This window comes from Falco cherrug, chromosome 14 (assembly GCF_023634085.1).
Source record: "Falco cherrug isolate bFalChe1 chromosome 14, bFalChe1.pri, whole genome shotgun sequence".
NCBI lineage: Eukaryota > Metazoa > Chordata > Aves > Falconiformes > Falconidae > Falco > Falco cherrug.
In genome coordinates this window covers 2,752,343-2,773,383 of record NC_073710.1, presented here as the reverse complement: position 1 = coordinate 2,773,383, position 21,041 = coordinate 2,752,343, and the positions used below count along the sequence as shown (strand labels likewise).

The window sequence follows — 21,041 nt, the reverse complement described above, 5'->3', positions numbered from 1 at the left end:
CCCTCAATTGAAAACTAAGAACAGGAGGAAGCAAGCTTACTTTCAAAAATAAAACGGCAGCCCAGATAAAGGAACAACCTGGGCAGAAAGCAACACTATCTGGCTTGCATTAATCAATGATCTGATTTCAAATCCTACGCTTCGCTTTAGTAACGGCCTTTTGCAGCTTCTGCTGCAACTTGAGACAAGATGGGCAAGTGAGACCACACTGGCCCAACCTGCTCCTAGGGCACTCTTACAGTGCCCAGTGCAATGTTAAAGATTTAACCCCCAAAGCAAAGAAATGCAGTCCACCGTCACAAAAGAACAACTACCCATGGCAAATTAAATGTCTAAAAGAGCCACATACTTAACACTCTGTCGTCAATATAGTCTACGGTTTTGGTTTGCACTGTTTTGTTTGCAGGAAGGGTGGTTTATTACCTTAAGTCTCTGATTGAAAGCATCAAACAGCAGTTTGATTCCATCCTGAGTCAGGTTAAGGATGAGGTCATGGCTAAGAGGTGACTGTAAAACAGAAAAAAAAAAGCCATTAGGTTTTTAATTTCAAAGCTTCTTTGTTAAGATTATATATATAATTGTATAAATTGGTTACTCTGGAAAAATAAAACAGTCTCAGAAAAGAACCACTTGTTCAACCAATAAGCCTAACGAAAATGCATTTGGCCAAACCTCTTAACCCCTTCAGTTTCCTTATGAAAAGAAATAGAAGTGCTTGTCTAAGATCTGGACCCTGAAAAAGCTCCCAAAAGAGTGGCTGTCCATTACTTCAAGTGAGAAGAAAAAAACCCCAAACACCTTGAAAATTAACATTCCAAGTTTAGCATCAGAGACATCATTCAGGGACAGTCTGTTGCGCTCCTGGCACACAAAAATAATAGCCCAGCTCAACAAGTCTCGCATCAGAACCAAGCATACAGTTGACAAAAAAATGGCAAGAGGGCTTTCCACTTATACATAAAAATAATTTAAAAAAAAAAGTCTGTTTCGAGCCTCAAAAGGAAGGCTTCAGACTCTTATGTTGTGAATTTAGGTTTCCTTAGTTACTGTGAATCATAACAACTAAAAGCTTAATTTGCAGTCTGCTGGAGTCAATAGGAGACATTCCACTGGCTCCACTGGTGTCTGTATAGGCTCTACGCCATCTCAGTCTGCTGCGACACTGTGGAAGCTGCTCACTCCCCTACCAGTACAACCCATGCATACACAGTCAGCTGGCCCCAGTTCAGCTATTTGATTGTGTACCATCTAAAACATCTGCCCCACAAAGCTCCACCCTTCACAACTGTCTCCTCGGAGTTAAAAAAAAAAAAAAAAAAAAAAAAAAAAAAGGCTGAACAACAGAGAGGCAGCAATATCCATGCCCTAGAATTGCACCAAGAAGTTATCTAGCAAAAGACAGAATGGGGGTGGGACATCTGGGGCACATACGAGCTCCTAATGCTGGCAGCCCCACCACACAGCTCTTTCCATGAATTACGCATAAGATATTAAAAACTGTTATTCTCCCCTCTGCACTACTGGGAGAAGGTCTGTGTTTTGACTGTCAGAAGACTAATTTTCATCCTCAGTCTTCAAACCTGTTTATTCTCACCCCAGCACTGTCTTCTAGCCTGGATAAGTTTTCTGCATTCTCATGCGCACCTCCCACCCCCTCCCGAACAACATATTTAAGTGATCAGATCCCAGGCTTCACATCACTAGGTCAAACCAAGGCACAAGGCTTTCCTTCCCCCGTGATGCCGATCTCCCAAACCCCATTGATCACTCCAGTAGCTTTTCCTGAAGCAGGTTCAGCCTGAACTCACTTTCTTGAACACTGGTGATGCAGCACGGAAGCTGTCTTCTAAATGAAAACTTGACAGTGCCTCGCACAACGGCATCAATGCTTCACTATCGCTGGCAAACTTTTATGATACCGTGGACAACGGAAGCAGCACTGCAGCATCACCATAAGCCTGAGATAAAGAGGTCTAATGTTGATCCTGACAGCCTTTTTTAAAAAAAAATCCAATTATTTTTTTAAAAACCAATTTAGAAAGGCTACAGAGCAAAAAAACCCACCACGTGTCATGTTGCATTTAAATATACCAACAGAGTTGTTCTGATATAGGATATGCTCTGCATTTCACTGGTTTCTAAGTAGAATTTTCATGAAGTTATGCTTTCATTAATTATGGAATTACAAGTACTTTTGAGTGGGTTAAAAAAAAATCTGAGGAAAAGCTTGATAATTAGTAGAGCAAAGAGCTTCTGTTCTATGCTGGCATATTTTCTAATAGAAGAAAAGTTTCAAGGGCGCAAATTTAGTTCATGTGACTTAATACACAAAATATAATCTCAAGTATGAAAGATGATGCCAGGAAGGAGAGTCCCCCCTGAAGGAACTTGGACATGCAGCTGCACTGCTAATCTACATAAAGCTGCAGGAAAAACTGTTATCACCAAACAATCCCATTGACACAAATCCAGAGGAAAAGAAAACATACAAAGGTGATTAAGTACCCCACCTAAACTGACCAAAAAGGAGTTAAAATTCTTTAGTCACAGGAAAGGGTTCATCAAAAACTTTTTTGGCACAGTTTGGGCATCCCACTTATGTCAAGTTACAAAGAGAGCCATAGGCAGATCTAATTGCATTTAATTATCATATATTTTTGAAAGGAAATACTTGCTGCTGGAGTTTCAGGACCAGAAATGCAGCGCTTTAGATGCAACAACTTTAAACAACATTTGATCGCTATGCTCAAAGGCATTCTTATGGAAAGCAAAGAAGACAGACATGAAGGCGTTTCAGGTGTAGTTTAGGTAGACAAGAGTTATGCATGGCAAAGTTTATGTAAAGCTTTGGATCATCTAAGAGCTGCAGCAGCAGCTCTTTGTGCTCAGCTGCTAACAAAGCACACTATGTTCTGCACAAGGGTGAGGATATAGCCAGACAGTCAACTGCAGGCCCTGAGTGGCATGTGGAAAAAATTGCACCAGTATCAGGCACTGAACTGGAATAATACACAGAAAAAATATCAGCACAACTCTTCCACAAAGTTCAGAGCTACTATTTTATTGGACTATGCAGGTGTTAAACAACATCTTTACACTTATTACAGTTTGGGGAGAAAAGCTCTAACATGCCCCTCACCGCCCCCCCCCCCCCCAACGCCCAGACAGAATAAAAATTCAGTGTACATAGTGAAGCACAACGCAGCTTTTAGAGGCGTAAAAAGCCAAGCAGCGGTATACCTTGCTTTCTAGCACCGGACCACTAATCCTTCTGTGATCCTACAGACCTGAGAGGAACAGGAATCTCATCATTTATCTAACAAACCCAGAAATAATTCTGGAATGCACTGTGGTAAGAACAATGAAAAAGACTCCAAAGCATACAAAAAAAAATAATGAGGAATGCATTCACCACCAGACAGATGCTCCCATGCATTAAGTACAAGAAGCTAGATTTTCAATTTGCAATTCAGTCATCATAAAACCCATAAATCTACATAATGTGAAACAAAAAAAATAACTCTATTACATATGTATCCAGCAGTAAAGGCCAGTCAAGTTTGTTCCTTAGCCATTCAGTATTCACTGCAAATGCACGAGGCCTCAATCATTATTTTGACTCTAACTCACATTCTAGCAGACTTTGCCTTTTTCCTGATGTAAACATCTGTCATCTACAACATATGACTATCATATGATGATCTACTTCTGCAACATATGATAATCAGAGTATCTTCTGATTAATGTGCATTTCACACAATACACGTCTGAAGTCACAATCCTCCCTTGTCCCATCTCCTCTTCCCTTCCACTTCCTTCAAAGTAAAGGTGAGTATATACCACATTTTATTCGATCTAAAAAGGTTTCACTTCTCATCTGCTTTTTGATGGAAGTCAAACATATTAGGAGCTTAATACTTTGTTACAAAGAATGATTAAAATATCTATAGCTTGTTTAAATCATTGCATCCACTTCCTGCAGACAAGATTGCAGATCCAGAGAGAAAGCATGGAAACCTTTTCAGGGAGTTCAGCACCGCTAAACCAAACACAAAAGCAGGAAGCAATGAGTGATTCACTACTTCAAAAATACTGCAACACCTGACAATGGTAATGTAAAAAGACTAGAATTAAATTATCCAGCTCGTTACAGAACATTTCTCTTCTTAAAGGAAAAACAATACTACCCCACCACTGCATATACAAAACTGACACCTGTTAAATCACTGCACTGTGCTGAGGATTATTACACTTGACATGAAACTGTTACAAAAACTACACCTCTGATGTGGTGGCAATAATTTGGTGCCATTCCATTTCAAGTAGCTCCACAATTCACTCAATACATAGGTTAGCATGACACAGCATCAGTATACCCCCCAAACGCCTTGATTCTGGGATACGATGAGGTGACTGACCTGGCCAGATCACGCACCACTCACCTGCTCACTGTAGAGAACCTGGACGTTTTTGATGATGCGACAATGTTTCTGAAGAATCGCTACAGCCTGAGCCAACGGCATTCCTGTAAATAAAAACAGTTGCATTGGTTCAGTTTAGAGGCCAGCTACCAGTGTTTTTTTAACAGAAAGGTTACAGATGAGGTAGCACAGCTATCATGAGCAAACAGCACATTACAACAGAAAGATAGGCAATCAACACATAAAGCTACCTGACTCATGGTATTAGCACAGACCTGCCTGTTTGTTCTTTTTTTAACAGAAAAGTCATTGTTTATCTACCCGTTTTGCTAGGCATATAGGAAAGAAAAGTATCTCTAGCTACAAAGTTAAACAGCAAAGTTCAGCCAGAAAAAGCAAAGATCTACCACCAGTGCACAAAACTCCCTGCTTTTTGGGGCCAGCAATTGGGTAACTGATAAAATAGCCTGTACCAACCTCCCCCAGAGCTGGCTGGAGCACTCCTGCACACATGCAGCAGGCTCCTGGACCACATTTTATGGCATACCCTTTATTACGCTTGATAAAGTGCTGAGGAGCCATACAAGATAGATATGACTACTAAAAGGGAGCAATGATTCTCCTTAGACCTAACAGGCCACATTACACATCAGCTGCTGATACGGCCACATTTGTGTCAAGGAAGGAACTTTATCTTCTCAGTTTACAGACAAGATAAACACACTAAACAATTTGGTTCAACTGAAGTAATACACTTAATAGTCATTCACCCTCTAACACAATTTCAAGGGCTTTTTTTCCCCATTTTTTTTTTTCTCCTTCTTCGGGGTATATCTTATCTTTACAGCTATAAATTTTTGAAAGTGGAATGAAACAGCTGATTCTGCAGAAAGAATAGCACGGCACCATCTCATCCTTTATCACACTTAAAGCCTTTGTTGCCTTTCCAAAAGAAATGTGACCGTGTTCCTGGATTGAAAGCAGGCATTTATAAAGAGAGGTTATGAGCTCATAATTGTGAAGTTTTATTTCCCTACTAATTACTGCAAGTCAATTTAGATTAGTTATCTAGCACTCTATTTACATTCCTTGCCCCGTTCTTTTCTATTTCTAGTTTTTAAACTATAAGAAAGTTGCCTTTATTAGGGAAAGTTTTCCTACGCCTTTAAGTAAACTTTATTAAGTACTTATTTAAGGCATTCAATTTTTTTTAGTTATGAGCTACACCTATCAGACCATAAATCATGTTCCAAAACACCTTTTAGACTTTATCTACAGTACGAAAGTAAGAAAACTGCCTCTCTGTCTACGTATATATTTACATATATAAATAGCACACACGCCTAAATCATCACAGGTCCTGCTTTAATGTAATACTAGCATAACATTAAAAAACCCGATTACTTTCACTGTCGCATAAAACAACACACCTGTCGTGCCCATAAACTGCAGCTTTTCTGCAATTATGAAATCAAGTTTTGGCAAAACAGGTTTATAGATTAGAACTGCAGTAATTCGCTTTGTAAATACCATAAACAATTGTTTCTGTGAAATTGTTTTTCACACTAGCCCATAATCCTGCAAACAAATTTTTCTAGAAATTATAGACCAGAAGATGATATAAAATAAAAAGGAACAGTTATTATTTTAATAACTGTAATAAAATTTAAATGCACAGAGACACACAATAAAGCAGCACTGGTTCCTGTTATCTAGGAAATAGCAGTCAACTTGTAGTCCAAGCAGCTGATTTTAAAAGAGACAGTTATTATGTATTAGATAATATTTTTTAAATGGAACAGAAATATAAACAAGAGCAAGAAGCTAAAATCAAAGATGCTGCTGTGAAAGTTTCACATTTCTTAACCTAGTAAAAGCTATGATTCCAGAAAAAATAAAGATGATTTAAAAATATAAACCGCATTTTCACAGTCAGTATTTCTGGGAGACTTGTAGAGGTAAGACCATGAGCTTTTTTTTTTTTTTTTTTTAGAAAAAAAAAAGTGGCAAAGGCTCAAGCAAAGCCAGCAAACAAGCTGACAGATTCTATACGCTGATGGCAAGTGCCAGAAGTAGGTAAGGTTTCAGCAAAAAAGCATGTGGTTAAAAAAAAAAAAAAGTGTGCACAAACACGAAGTTCAGTTTGTAGTCCGATGTAAACTGATGCAATCTTGGGTTGGTAAGTGTGCAAACAGATGGCTCATGTGACTCTCTTACTCAGAGCTTTCTCAAGCTGCAAGCAAATGGACATGGGCTGGGTTTTTTTATTCAGTTTTCTGTAACTGAGAATCAAGAAGATTTTGCACACAGCTGCTTAGCAAAGCTACAGTGAGCAACTTAAATTCTCCAAGAACAGTTTGCAGAACCTGAAACATGTGTGGAGCGGCCAGCATCCTCTCTTTGCCTCCACTAGCAGGGAGCCAAAGGAGTAAAGAAACTGGGTTATTTCTCTCCACCCTTCTCACACGCACACAAAACATCCCCTTTTCCTCAACATTCATCAGCCTTTACAGTCAAAGAGGAAAACAAAGAATTCTTTTTCCCCTGCTTACCAGTCAGGGGGAACAGGGAAGCAAACATGGTTTCCAGCACATCAGATAGTCAACCAAGCTGAGCCATGGCAAATAACACCCTCAAAGACCAGTGCCAGGGCTCTGATAACACAGACTTTTTCCTTTTCTGAATGCTGGAGCGATACAAGCGGCACAAGGCACTCCTCTCATACACTGGTCATGAACAACATGGCCTGAAGCGAGAGCCTGTGCTAACACTATGTGTCTTGAAGGGGAGGGAGGCAGAGGAGAGAATAAAAGAGAAGAATACAAGAAAAACCAAGAGAAGATGAATCATAACACATCAAAGAAGTGAAACTTAGTAGGAAAAGAAAGTATAAAAAGCAAGAGAAATGCAAGTATGCCTTAGAAATTATATATTTCAAACGTTAATAATACAGCTATAGGCACTACAGAATAAGTATTTAATTGTTCTTTAAAACAGCAGGAATGTAGCCCGAGAGGTGCCACGACACAGGTATCTAATAGAACACAAAACACAGCCTTGGTTAAATTTTTTATGCTCTGGTCACATAGTGACTCAACACCGGAGCCAGAAACAGAATCCAAAAACTCATGTAAAAAATTTTCCTGGCATTTCCCCCCAGTCATCTCCATTGTGGGCACAATACTGAACGCCAGAGTCAGCAGCAGTTCAGGAATACTGCCATTAGTTCTGCTAAGAGCAGATCTACACAAACGATGAGCAGAATACCACTGGCAGCAAGAATCCCATTTACACCAGTGCTTCCAGCCTCACTACCACCAACACAGCGGAGCCAGCTGTATAAGCAAGGGCAATTTTCACACAGTATCACTAGCGCAGGACAAAGTTAATATCTTAATACCTAGTCTGCCTCCTGCTCTATACCAGCAGGTCATGCTAATTATATATTAGACACATCACGTGGTGGCTATGTTTACTCCAAGAATTGCAGGCGAGTTTCCTCCCTCTCACATCTATGCATGCGTGTGTCTGTGTACACATGGACACACACAGTTTTAACGATGAGATTGCATTAATGGGCTTCTTAGGGGGTTCTTGGGAAAAGGAAACTCATTTTCTCTCTTCTCTTTTTTATTTTTATAAGGAGAAGGGGGGGGGAAGCCAGTACTATGTTATTTACAAGGATTGTCAGGGTATGTAATTCAAAATCACGTTTCTTTTCAGGTAATACATGCACTAAAGGATCAGGAAAGGTCACAGAGCACAGAAACGTATTAGCAGTACAAGGAGATCACTGAGATTTCAAAGGGTGGGACCTGAGATACTATAATTAGCCTCCAAAAGCCATCCTAACACTCCCTGTAGCCATCAAGTTGTACTTGACTCTGAAGTCCCAGCAGCATAGCTGCATTTGTGTTCAGTGGGTTTCATATAAACAACTCCATGTCACAGCACCACTCCTTCGGTGCGACCCAAGCTCATGGCAGCTGCGTAACAGTGTTTTTAAGGAACAGCCTGTCCCCCTGCCATCACAGGTGACAAAAGCAGAAGTAGAAGTGTAATTCAAGTTCTGGCAGACACAGGCAGCTGCCGTGCAGAGCCCTGTTTACATTAGTCAAACTACAACTACCATTGACTGTGCTTTAGACAAAGCAACAGCGAAGACTGAAAACTGAGGGAAAGAGTCCAACTCCAATACCTCAAATAATCGCTCAGAAAACACAACAGCTACGGTATTTTCTGGGAGTTTTAAGGACTATCAATATCTGCTTGAAAACACAGATCATCTGAGGAATCCACACCATCTGAGCTTCAAATGTACATTTAAGTATCCTGGGTTGAGCACAAGCCAAATTTCCATCAGCGGGTGGAAAAGCTCTTTCCATCGCAGTAAATAGAGCAATGAATGGTAGGGAAGGACCTCTCAGAAACAAAAAATACAAATCATTGGGGGAAGAAATATGTGTTATCTAACGCCGAGAAAACCTATCAAAAATTTACCAAACTTCCATAAGCTGAGGGAAAAGTTCTTTCCATTGCAGTAATTAGAGCAATGAATGGTAGGGAAGGACCTCTCAGAGAAACAAAAAATACAAATCATTAGGGGAAGAAATGTGTTATCTAACCCTGAGAAAACCTATCCGAAGTTTACCTTCTCCATTACAATGTCGCAACCCAGCAACAACACAAAGAGATTGTGAAACTCAACTCATATTTTTGAAGAGTTTGTACAGAAAAGCACAGCATTTATGTTAAGTTGAAGATGCAGGTATCACCTGACTGGCATTCAGGTGACAATTGGTACATCCACACCTCTTCCTTTTAGGAGTTATTTTTTAAAAAATTACTAGTCTAAGATAGCAAGGCAAAAGGAGGTAGACAAGTAGAAGCAAGCATACAAGCTGATACACAAAGCCCAACTTGGCGTGCAAAAGCTGAAGATGAGACCTCCGCTACAAGAGGACCCTTAAAGCTCGTACATTAGTATTTTTAGCGACAGAGAAAGGCGAGCCTTGGCTCTCTCTGCCTCCCTTTCACTCCAGCGACTCGCTGGAAGCGTTGGGAGGAACCTCAGGCCCACCGGTTCCCGGGGGGGGGCCGCGGCAGGCGCGGCTCCGGGCCGGTGGCCACACGCAGACACTTACCCAAGGTGAACTCCCATTGCTCGTTCCCCAGAGAGCGCTCGGGCACCACCTCCAGATCTAGCATTGGCTCAGGTAGCGCGGAGGCCGCGGGCTGGCACGGCAGGTCACCCGGTCGCTGCGCCGGACCTCTGAGGGAAGCGGAGGGAAGCTGGCAACCTGCGGCCCGGCCCCGCCGCCCCCAGCCCCCCGGGGCTCCCGCCACCCCCAGCCCCCGGCCGGCAGCGCTGGGGCACGGCCGGGCCCCCAGAGCCGCGCTGAGGGGAGGAGCCCGGCCACCGAGCCGCAACAACCCCCCCGCCCCGGGGCTCCCCTCACGGCCCGCAGCCTGCGCGCCCCCCGCCCCGGCCACCGAGCGCGGGCAGCCGCTGGCCCGCCCGCCCCCCCGCGGAAGGGAAGAGAAGAGGAGCCGCCGCCGGCCGCCCCCCACTGGAACCGGGCCCGGACGTACCGGCGGCGGCCCCCACCCGCCGGGGGAAAGGAGCGGGGGGGGGCCGATAACCCCCTCCCCCCCGCGCTGCGGGGCTGCAACTCACCTCACTTGCGGCTGCTGAAAAAGTGCTTTGCAGCTGCCGTCAGGCGAGCCCGCGCGTGGGGCGGTACGGAGGGCGGGGGCGGGGCCAGGAAGGTATGCCCCGCCCTCCGGCCGTGGGTGAGGGGAGAAGGTGGCGGCCTGGCGAGGACAAAATGAAGGGTTCGAGTCCCGCCGTGGGAGGGTCGGGGCTTGCCCTGCGGGGGGAGGTACAGCCCCACTGCTGCCCCCTTGTCCCTTGTCGCCAGCTGCGTGTCAGGCCTACAAGGCAAGCCCTAACTATGCCGCGTCGCAGCCTGGCACTGCAGGATTAAAAAAACAACAAAAACAAACCAACCCAAACCAGCCCAGTTGCATCCAGTTTTTCCAGTTGAAGGGCCAGGCTGGGGGAAAGAGTTAGGGAGAAATTAGTCAGTGGCACGAGCCAAGCAGCTGGAACAAGCTCAGGAATGACTCAGTAAGGAAGAAAGTAGTCATGAGGCCACTGGCTCTGACCTGTGGCTTGAGAAAACAGGGGTGCTGACCCCCAGGCACCCCGTCCCAAAGTCCATCTTCCTAGGGTGGGGGTCACCACGTGTGAACACCCTTTGCTGAGACCCTGAAGACCCCAGGTGCAAGCAGCTGGCACCCACGCAGCCGCTGGGGATAACGGAGCCCTGCTGGGATACTGCTGCTACCCCATGCACCCCACGCCAGACCATCACCTGGTTTTACCACGGGAACCCAAACCAGGAGGAATGGCACCAGGTTGAGCATTGCCCAACATAAGCAAAGAATTAAAAATAAATGAGAAAACCCGAGGGTACGGACTTGTGCCAGCCTCACGTGGAGCGGTGTGTTCACCGGAGTGGGGCTGCACCAGTGATGGTAAGTCGGGAGCATCCAGGTTTGGAAGTGGCTGCAGTTCCTTCTGCTGGCAGTTGAATGCTCCAGAAGGGGCAGGGGGTGGGGGGAGATGTGGTTTTTTCACATTTATTTGAGGGTAGTAGCAGAAAAACCTCCCCTTGGGTGACACGCATCTCTCATCCCCTCTCCTCTGCTGCATCCCTGGGGGTGGTGGTGCTCACTCCTGGCTTTGACCCACCATCCTTGGGCAGCACCGCCACACAAAATCCCCATGGCACAGAACAGCCCACAGTGGAATGGAAAACACCAGTTGAAAAAACCTTTCATGCAGCTAACCGCGAAAGTTTGGGGTTCTCATATTTAAAAAAAAAAAATTAAAAAAAAATTTCAGCCAGGTTTTTCGCTCCTTCCCACATTCGCATCACATTGCTCCTGGTGTCACTGGCAAACATACAACCCTCATCAAGCCCAGGGTGAGCCAGCCTGCTCCAGCAACCCCAGCTTTTGGGTGTAAAAGGGGTAATTTGCTTTTTCCTCCCGCCTGAGCTGCTGCCGGTGCCTTCCCGCTCCGGCAGCGCTGGGGAAAGGAGCATCTCGGCATCTCCCAGCGCTGCCCGCTGCCTCTGCCCGGCCCAGCATCGCGCCTTGCTCCCTCCAGCCCAGCGCAGGCAGGCAGTGCGCATCGCTGCCGAGAAAAGCCGTCCCTTACAGCTCCAACACCCCTTCCAACAACCAGGAGATGTGGATGCCGACAGGTGCAGCCGTACCTCTCTTCCACAGGCAGCCCACGCCACCGCTGGCAGGGGGAATCGAAGCATTCAAAAAAAGAAATGCCGGTCCCATTTGGGAGCAGGACCCGGGCCAGGCTCTGCTCTAAACGCCACATTCCTCAGCATCTCTTTTCAGGCCACAGAGCTGTCAAAGCAGGCGAGATGTTAATGTCTGTGGCACGGAGCGGGCCCCAGGGAAATCAGCTTTCCCTTGAAGTCAGCTGCGTGTTGCTCTATTTATTATTCATGGCTTGCTTACTTTTTTTGGTTTTAGAATCCAAGCACGGTGACATCTTAATATGCTGAAAAAGCACAGAGGTGCTGCCAGTTTTTCCCCTTCCATCCAGCCCTCTGACACATCTTTATTGGCTCCAAAAAAGAAATTAGCCTCTCCGCTCCCCGGAGTGCGGGCTGATCCTGCATCCTGAGCCACCCGTGGCACTCCCACTCCCCACATACACACACATATATATGTGGCGACATCCATAAGGAACGTACTTGAGGGAAGAAATGCCTAGCTAGAAATCTTGCATAGCTCATTTATTTAACGGAAGATGAAGGACACCCCAGCACCCGCTTTTACCCGAGCATCCCTTGGGTAGGGATGCCGGATGGGAAGCGGGTGGATGCAGATCAGCTGGTCTTTGCAGAAACTCTTCTCCAACTCACACCTGTGCTCGGTGATGCCCTTTGAGGGCCTTGCGCTGCAAAGCGGGGAACGTGACAGGCTGGGCTGTCGTTACAAAAAATTCATCATCCTTTGAATAAAAATTCCGAAAGTATGAGCTAAATTCCCCGCGCAGGTTTGGAGATTAGAAAGCAAGGAGAATAAAGGCCAAATACAACTGAGGAAAAAAATAACGTCTGAGCTAATGGGTTTCGGGATGCTCTTCTACCCTGCCTTCACACATCTCCCCAAAGCCCGACCCCAGGCGGGGGAGGCAATGCCCACCCCCCACCACCCCAGCCCCACAGTGCCAGGGCTTTGCTCTTGGAAATAATAAGCAGTGTATTGTCAAGGGGCTGTCATCTCAGGAGCGTGCCAGCCCCTTCTATGTCTCTGAGCTTAAAATACACCCCTGAAATAACTGGGAGGGCAGAGCAAAGCTGCCGGGAGCAGGCGAGGGCAGCGGTGCGGTGGCAGCGGTGGGTGTTTTTTGGCTGAGGGCAGTGACTCCCTCGGGTGAGAAGCGAGGTCCTGGAGTGGAATCCCACCACAGCATCCCAAAGGAGAGCAAGGGCAGGCACAGCCGGAGACAGAGCACCTCATCACACCCGTGCCCACCACCGAGCTGAGCCCTCTGCTTCCCTACGTGCGGGAAGATCCCCGCCATGCTCCTAAAGCATCCCCCCTGCATTGCTGGGGGGGGCTGGCTTCCCTTCAGAGCACAGTTCTCATTCCATCAGCCAAGACATGTGGGGAAAAAAAAAATCCTGGGTTGCTAGAAGGCAGAAAACTTACCGCAGGCTCTGCTTGCGTAGCTGGGGGTTGCACCACCCAAGGCAAGCGGCCTGAAGGTTGCTTTTGAGTTCCTTTAAATGCAGCGGGAGGGGGCAGCTTGCAGAGGGGACCATCAGCTCTGCAGCCAGGCTGGGGACCCACCGGGGTCACCTCCGTCGCCTCTGGGTACATCCCTCCCTTGGCTTTCCCCTCACCTGGGCAGAGATCCAGCTGCCAGCGGGGTTGTTTGGGGTTTGCACAGCTGAGGGAGCGGGTATGAGCATTCCCAGCACCCCCCAGCACCGATCCTGCTCTGAGCACAGCCGGCACCCATCGGCTGCCTGTGGATGTGGGGATGCTTTTCCCTCTGGACACCTCTGTGCTGCGGGTTGTGTTTGGGGCTGGGAGCAGCCTGGGGGATGCTGGGGATGGAGTCACCCCACGTGTCCCCACCAGGCGCTTTCTCCAGCCAGGGCTGGTGAAGGTCACAAACAGAGACTGATGGGGGCAGCTGAAACCATCCCCCCCAGAGTGACCGGGGGAGCCCTCCTGTGCCCCGCCAGTGGCACCAGGTATTTTCAGGGCAGAGTGAGCAAAGCACCTTCATTTCAGCAGGTGCTCAGGACAGGCAAAAATTAAATTTTAAAAAAAAAAAAATTATCCTTTTCACTCTCTAGACTATGGAGCAATTCTTGGAAAATACCTGAGTTCGGTCCCAGGAAGCAATGTACAGCTTTCTAAAAATTATCGTTGTTTTTTATTAAAGGCTGGCTCAGCTGTTCGTGTTTCAGACAGAAGGAATGGCAGCGAGCACGTCCATCGGACACGATCCGGGTTCCCTGCCACCAAAGGCTTGCGATGCCATCACATTTTGGGGTGGGATCAGCAGCTGTAGGGAATTACCAGGTTTTTACTTGACTTTTTGTAAATTCCACCCATCTGCAGGCAGGTGTTAGCGGAGAGAAGCTGGGCTTTGCAATCCAGCGGTCAAGAAAAAAGGGAAAATATTGCAAAAGCTGCCGGGGGTGGGGATCAAAAATACACCAGAGCTTGCGGGTGGCAGCCATGCATGGGGAAAAGCGGCGGTGGCTGGCCGTGCAGGCGAGCTGCCCTCTCCCGATGAGATATAATACCGACACAAATCACATCTGTAAGGAAATCTGCCCTGCCCAGGAAAATGCGCTGGAAACAGACCCCAGACTTGGCAGCGCTGTTTCAGTTGGGGGAAAGATACTTGCTATAAAGCTCTGAGGTTGCTCTTCTTTTTTTTGGAGGTGTATCTCCTGCTGAAAAGCTTGGGTTTGCAGTTAGAAATGTTTCCAAAAGGCGCTGGCAGCTCCTCTGGCTGCAGAGCAAGGTGGGCTTTGTTCGTGTGCTGCACAAAGTGCTGGGACGCTCTGGGGAGGGGGGTTATCCCCCCTTTGCAGGGGGATTTATCCCAGAACCAAGAGGTTCGGATGCACTGGGTCCCACCGGGGTGGGCAACCCCCATGGACCCAGCGTGGGCAGAGCAATGCTGCACCCTGCACCCCATGGGTGCCAGGGTGGGTGTCCCAGCTGGGTGGGGGTGGGGGCTGGCTGTGCTGAGCATGGCCCTTCCCAGGGGATATCCCTGGCTCTGGGTTTCTCTTGCTCAGCACTTTCCCCGCTTGCCTGCGCTACGCGCGCGTTGCCGGGATGTTTTCAATCACTCACCCAGAAACCCGCTGGAGCAGCAGCCAGGGGTAACAGGGGCAGAACGTGTAGCATCAGCCCCAGCTGGGGCGCGAGGGAGGCACAAAGATTGTGCTCCGCCTGCGGGTGCTGCAGCCCGGGGGCGGTGGGGCACAAGGTGGCTGTTCCCAAGGGGTCTCCAGTGTGTTGTGAGCCAGAAATCCACCCTGGGCTGGGGGCTTGCAAGCTCCTGGAGAGCATCCCCCATCCCGCCGCCCCCTGGGGTGCGCTGGGCTCACGGCCCTGCAGCTCATCAAAAATAAATGTTTTTGAGGTGGTTCCTTGCCTGGCCAGGGGTAAGAAGGTGGTGTGCGGGCGGGAGAGCACGGCAAGGCTTTGGCACATGCTTTACTCCATCAGGACCATGGTGGCCACTGGCATCACTTCCCACATCCCACATTCGGGCACCCAGCAGCTACAAAACCTCTCCTGCGTTTCTGCACTGTGCTTGGTGTCTAGAGATGGGCAGAAACGGGAGGCTCCCGGCGCTCGCACAGAGACGCCAAGATGTAACGTTAAACACCGACCAAGAAGAGCAGCCAGCATGGCCCTTGCCCCTTGCAGGGCATTGTACAGGGCTGGGGAGAGGGCATGGGCCGGGGAGGAGGGCTGGATGTTGAGGGCAAAGCGTTTGCAAGAAGGAAAGGCAGCAGCAGTAGAAGCTGGCAGCAGGAGGGGCTCTAAACCGCAAGGCAGCCGCTCCTGTGCATCGCCCAAGTGCATCGGCAGCGACGGCCGGCGCGGTTACGTGTGTTTTGCAGAACTCAGCCCTTCCAGACAGATTTCAAAAGCTCTGATTCATGCAAGGCTCGATCTAAATTGGCTTCAGCTTCATTAGAAACAGATGCACTGGTTTCTCTCTCCTTCCCAGGGCGGCTGAGCCCAGGAGGTGCTGCCAGGCGTGGGCAGGGTGCGAAGCCCAGCTCCCCACGCTGCGGGCAGGGAGCCGGACATGCGCCAGGGCGAGGGGCGGCCAGCGGAGGTGATGCCCCTTCCCAGATCCGTCAGCACGGAGCCACCGGCATCGGCAGCTGGTGCAAGGGGACCGTCCCTCCAGCCAGCTGCTGGCCGCTGCATCCTTCCTTCGGCTGCTGCCTGAAGAGGCACTTGGGGTTTTTAAGTCTGCTTTAAAAACTTGTGGGAAAATTCACCCTGGGGCAGAGCACGGCATTTCTGTAAAAAAAAACCAAACAAATTTAAAGCACATTTTATATGTATATAAAAAAAGATGAGTCTCTATAGAGTCCCACAACCCAAGGGCTTATGGAGCCAGTGCTGTGCAGATGGCAGGGCTTGTCATCTGGGCTGTGTTTCACCCCCAGAGATGTTTCTAGAAGGGGTGTTTGAGCATCAGGGTGGATGATGAGGAAGGGCCGTGGGGCAAAGCACGTGAGAAGGGGGGTAGAGGGGACAGCCTCCCACACCAGCCTGCTCCAGCCCCAGTGCTCAGGGTTTCATCATTTAAAGGGAGATGGGTCTGAGCAGCAGGTTTGGGTGACGGAGCCCTCTCAGAGCCCCTGAAGATCTCCGGCTGCCCAGTTTGTCGCTGACTGTTGGCGAACAAGCGGTGTGGGGGTGACTCAAACCTCACCCACAGGCTGCCACGGATAAAACAAACAAGAGATGCTCATTAAGCCTTGCTCACAGCTCACAGCCCTCTTTGCAGCCTGCTCGTTTCACAGTGGGAAATTACTTGGTCCAATGCACACATCACTGGAAATTCTTCCCTGTGGCTGAGCTTCGTTAAATGATGCTTGAGAGCAGCCCCAGTCCCCGCAGCCCTGGGTTTCCATGGGTTTTGGGGAGCAGCACGTGAAACTGCCTGGGGAACCCGTGCAAGGCCAGCAGTGGCCGTGTTCCCCATAGCCTACCTATGGAGTTTCGGTCCCATTTTTGGTTTTTCATGGCTGTGGGACAGCAGCCAACAGCCCTGCAGCCCTCTGGGGAGCCAGCGGGAGCACATGCATGCACCCTACACTGCCACCGGCACTGCTAGAGGGGACACCAGCCCAGCCCCAGCAAGAAAGGGTCTTGCACCCAAAGGATCGGTTTTGCACCCAAGCCAGTGTCTGTGTTTGCTGCTGCTGTCCCGTGGCATCCATCCCACGCTGCAGAAAGCTGTAAAACACTGAACACCCCCTTTGCAGGGAGCTGAGCTCCGCTCCGCGTGCCACAGCCACACCGCCGCTCCCCTGTGCAGACCCTCCACTTCTGTCAGCCGGTCCCTCACCTTCACCGCTATTTTCTTTGGAGTAAGAAATTGTTTCAGAGAGGCAGGGGGGGCAGATCCCGCACCACGTGCCAGGGGATGAGCACAGCACGCACTGAGCAAGAAACATCCACCAGTGGCTGCTCTGTTAGAGGCGCTGGCCCCAGTGATGGCAGCCCCTTAGAAGGGTGACAGATCACCAGCGCAGTAACGAGGACAGCTTTCAAAAGGCCCACTAGCTGTCACAATTAAAAGTCTCTTATGAACTCATCACAGCAGAGCACGAGCCGAGTTTGTTGGCAGGAGAAGAGGTCCTGCTATGGCCGGTGGCTCCCAGCTGCCATGTGCCATGCCGGAGCGCTGCAAGGGATGGCTGGCATCCCACCCTGGCCAGAGGCGACTAGCTGGAGCGAGGTCCTCCCCGCAGACCCTGCTTTTCCACCCTGTTCCCATCCCCTCTGCAGCCATCTTTCACGCTCCTGGACCACAGGGTAGTCTTTCCAGTTTATTCCCTCTTTTGTTCTGGTCCCACTTTGCAGCGTGGTGCCCCACGGTCCTGCTAGCACATCCTGCCCTGGATGCAGAAGCAGAGGGCAAGACACCGAGGGTTTGAAGGACCTGGTGACTAAGGCACATCGGTGGGGTTGGTGGTTTCGGAGAGTCACACGTCCCATGGACCCACCGACACCAGGTCCCGGCGGTCGTAGGCCAGACGTGCTCTGCAGAGCAGAACCGAAAGCAGAACCAAAAAGAGGATCTGTCTTCTCTGCTGTGTGAGAGCATCCGCCCAGTGGCTCCGGGCCAGGGCTGTCACTGCCAGGAAGGGGCTCGGGGGCTTCTCAGCAGCAGCAGCAGCTCTGGGCCAAGCAGAAGGCAAGTGCTAGGCAGCTCAGGAGCAGTCTGTGCATGCAACACCACCTTCCCCCCCTTCCTTCCTCATCCTGGCCCCCAGTCCTCACACGCAGCCAGAGCAAATGACCTGGAGCTGGGGACCACAGCATGCAGGGCTGAGCATCCTCAGATACCCTCCCCTTCTGGGCTGGGGCAGCTGTGGGCACACAGCTCCCGGGGTAGGCTACCTGAGCGGCTGCGGGCAAGGCGCAGGCAACAGCCAGAGCACGGGGGAAGGATGCCCCAGCACCCTGGGGCACCGAGGAAGCATGCCCCAGCACTCTGTGGCACCAGGGAAGGCCACCGAGGAGCAGGATGGTACTGAGCAGGGGGCTGCAGCATCCCACCTCTAGAGCAGGTGTCCCACTGCAGCACTGCCCCATGGCAGGGGCCACCAGGGAGAGGGGGCACAGGGCTGTGAAGCACAGGGCTGCTCAGCTCTCAGCGGGGCCCGAGGGGACCTGGTGCTCTTTCTGGGTAGGCGACATGTCATTCTGGGCAGCGTGGTGCTCAGCTCCCTTCCGGGCTCAGAGGTGATGGTTAGTCTGGTGTTTCTGGATAGAGCCACCTGCTTCTTAAGACTAGTCTTCTGATAAGAGTTGTTCCCCCCGTGGCTTTGTTTGCAACCTAGCAGGGAATCCACACTTGCCCCACTGACCTCTCTGCTCTCCTCTGAGCTGAGAACTCCCGGGGTTTCACCGGGACATCACTCCCTGTGCAGCTCCATGCGCTCAGGAACGGGGGATGCAGAGCAACAGCTTGCCATGGGAGAGGGCTGAGGCAGTGGATATGCGGACCAAGGCCCTCATTAAGGGCCAGTTTCAATATCAAGACAGGCGGGATCTTGGAAGAGGCATCGTCACATCCTGCAGAAGCAAGCGCAATGCACAGAAGGGACACTCGCAGCCGTACATCCAGCAGCAGCCCACTGTGCCAAGGCAGCACCAAACCCCAGCCAGGTCTCGCATCTCTGGGTTAAAATGATCAAGTTGAGTGAAGAAGCCAGGAACGAGCCTTGGCAGGACGTTCAGTGCTCCTGGCCACCCCATGCCACTGCACGCCCAGCCACCCCAGAGGAGCCGGGGCAGCCAGCAGGGATGTGTCCCTGTCAGTGCCCGCTCAAGCACCAGCTGCTGGGGTGAGCGCCGGTCACCCCCAGGACCCATCTCCTGGGGGGCTGTATGATATAATATATGATTGTGAACAAGACTGAAATGCAGCTCTGCAAAGGGCTCGGCGCCGCCGCAGCAAGGAGGGGAGGAGGGACACGGGGTCGTCTCTCCAGCCAAAGGCAGAGGCGGCAGGTGGGCCAGAAAACGGGCTCAGGCAGGATGCGGGGGCTTCAGATGGTGGCATCCTAGCCTGGGCAGAAGGATAACCCTCTTCCTTCTCTCTCCAAATCCATAGCCTAGAACAAAGCCAGTGGTTGGCACCCAGCACTAGCTGTGAGCCCTCGGTACCACGTGTCCCCGCTTCTGCTCAAGACCCAAGCCAAGAGCCACAACCACTTTGGCCAGCCTGAAGCGAGGGCAAATGCAACGGTACCCGCTAGGCTTGAAGGAAGCGGTGGGTGTCAGGAATGCCTGCCCGGCGGGTCCCACTTCCCTCCTGCCCACCCCTGTTTTCTCTTCCAAGCTGATATGCTTGGGTCCCTGCTCACCCCTGGAGGCAAAGCCCTACTGCCCAGCCTCTGCAGCTAAACCCACCCGCACATGGCTCCTTCCATGCACCGACTTACCTGCCCCGCACTGCCCCCCGCTCTTCTGGGACCTCCCAGGGAGCACAGCCTGAAGAGCCGCAGTCTGCATCACTGCTGCGAAGGGCCAAAGCCCGAAATACTCCCGCAGGATCCCGGCAGCAGCAGCAGCAGCAGCAGCAATCCCCCCAGCCCTGTGCTTCGGTAACAGCACGCTCACAGGAGATGCTGTTGAGGCTGGGTGCATTCAGCAGCCAAAAAGTTCTAGTTCTCCTATGCTGCTCCTATTTCTTTATCCAGCAGCTTTATCCAGCAGCTGTACTTTGCTGGATTTTTGCGCGGTAGGAACAGCGAAAGCTGAAAGGGCCGGGGATGGGGATGCACGCTGGCAGGGCTCACGGGGACAGGGGGACAGGCTTGCCCAGCAAACTGGCAGCTAACAGCTGGAAAAGACAAGAGCTTTTGCATGCAAACCTTTCCCCAGCTCTATTTTTTTTCTGTTTTCAAGCTAACCCATCACCTGCTATGGGGAAGAGAGAGGACTGCAAAGGGCGACCAGTTCTGTAAAACCAGAGAATTACAGGCTGCGGAAGGAGGGAAAGCGGCGCACCGGGGAACCCTGCGTCTACCAAGACACCCTCAGCAAGTCGGACAGGCTGGAAAACACCCCCCACTCGCCATGGGGGCTGCGGGCACGGCAGCAGCTCAGCCAAGGTCCCACCAGCTGCGGCGAGCCGTGGGGCAGCCCGAGCAAGAAGCACAGTTTCCCCTCTCCCACCTCTTCCCCTCCGGCAGGGACCCGATTTTTCCCCGGGCACCCCCGGCAGGGTGACAGCAGCGGAGCGCTGGGCTCTGCTGCCTTCCTGCCTCCCCTCTGCTCCCTGCCTGAGCCCAAGCAACGCTGGAAATTCACTTCTCTCGACCCGTAATCGAGACAGCTATTTAATAAAGTTACTTAAGCCCTGCTCCCAGCCAGGCAGCAGCTGATGAATATGCATGTACCGGGATTTACATTTTGTGGCAGCGTGAAGACAGGATGTCAGGCAAATGAGTTATGAGAAATGTTGCCGATGCAAACGCTCGCTCTGCTGTAACTTCTCACTGCAGTTCTCATCCTTGTAGCCATTTTTGTCATTCTCTTATTTGCATTGGAAATGTAGTAACAAAATAATCTAACTTTACAGAAATCGGTCCTGTTTCTACGCAGACAGGATAGATTCCTAAATATATCTGTAATAGAGTCCTGACCTAATGGTGGACCAAAAAAAAAAAAACCAAAAAAACGCCAAAAAAACCCCAAACCGAAAGAAAAACCACACAGAAGTCCTCCCAAGATCCTGTCAGGCCATGAGTTTTGGAGTTCTTCAAACCCACGTCTCGT

General features: G+C 50.1%; 1 protein-coding gene across 4 annotated transcripts in view; it reads right to left on the bottom strand.

Annotated features, from left to right (window-relative positions):
• PHAF1 (phagosome assembly factor 1) overlaps positions 1-10,193 on the bottom strand; it is a 37,789-nt gene extending 27,596 nt beyond the window's left edge. For 2 of the 4 annotated variants that reach the window (XR_008735108.1, XM_055726624.1), the window contains exons 1-4: positions 10,099-10,192; positions 9,566-9,693; positions 4,443-4,525; positions 424-507 (exon numbers count right to left, since the gene is read on the bottom strand). Coding sequence is in view for 2 of the 4 variants with exons in the window: in XM_055726624.1 (XP_055582599.1) it covers positions 424-507; positions 4,443-4,525; positions 9,566-9,629 (231 nt within the window). In the remaining 2 variants the exon portion in view is untranslated. The other 2 variants (XR_008735109.1, XM_055726625.1) reach the window with 2 other exon arrangements.
• Positions 10,194-21,041: the final 10,848 nt, after the last annotated feature.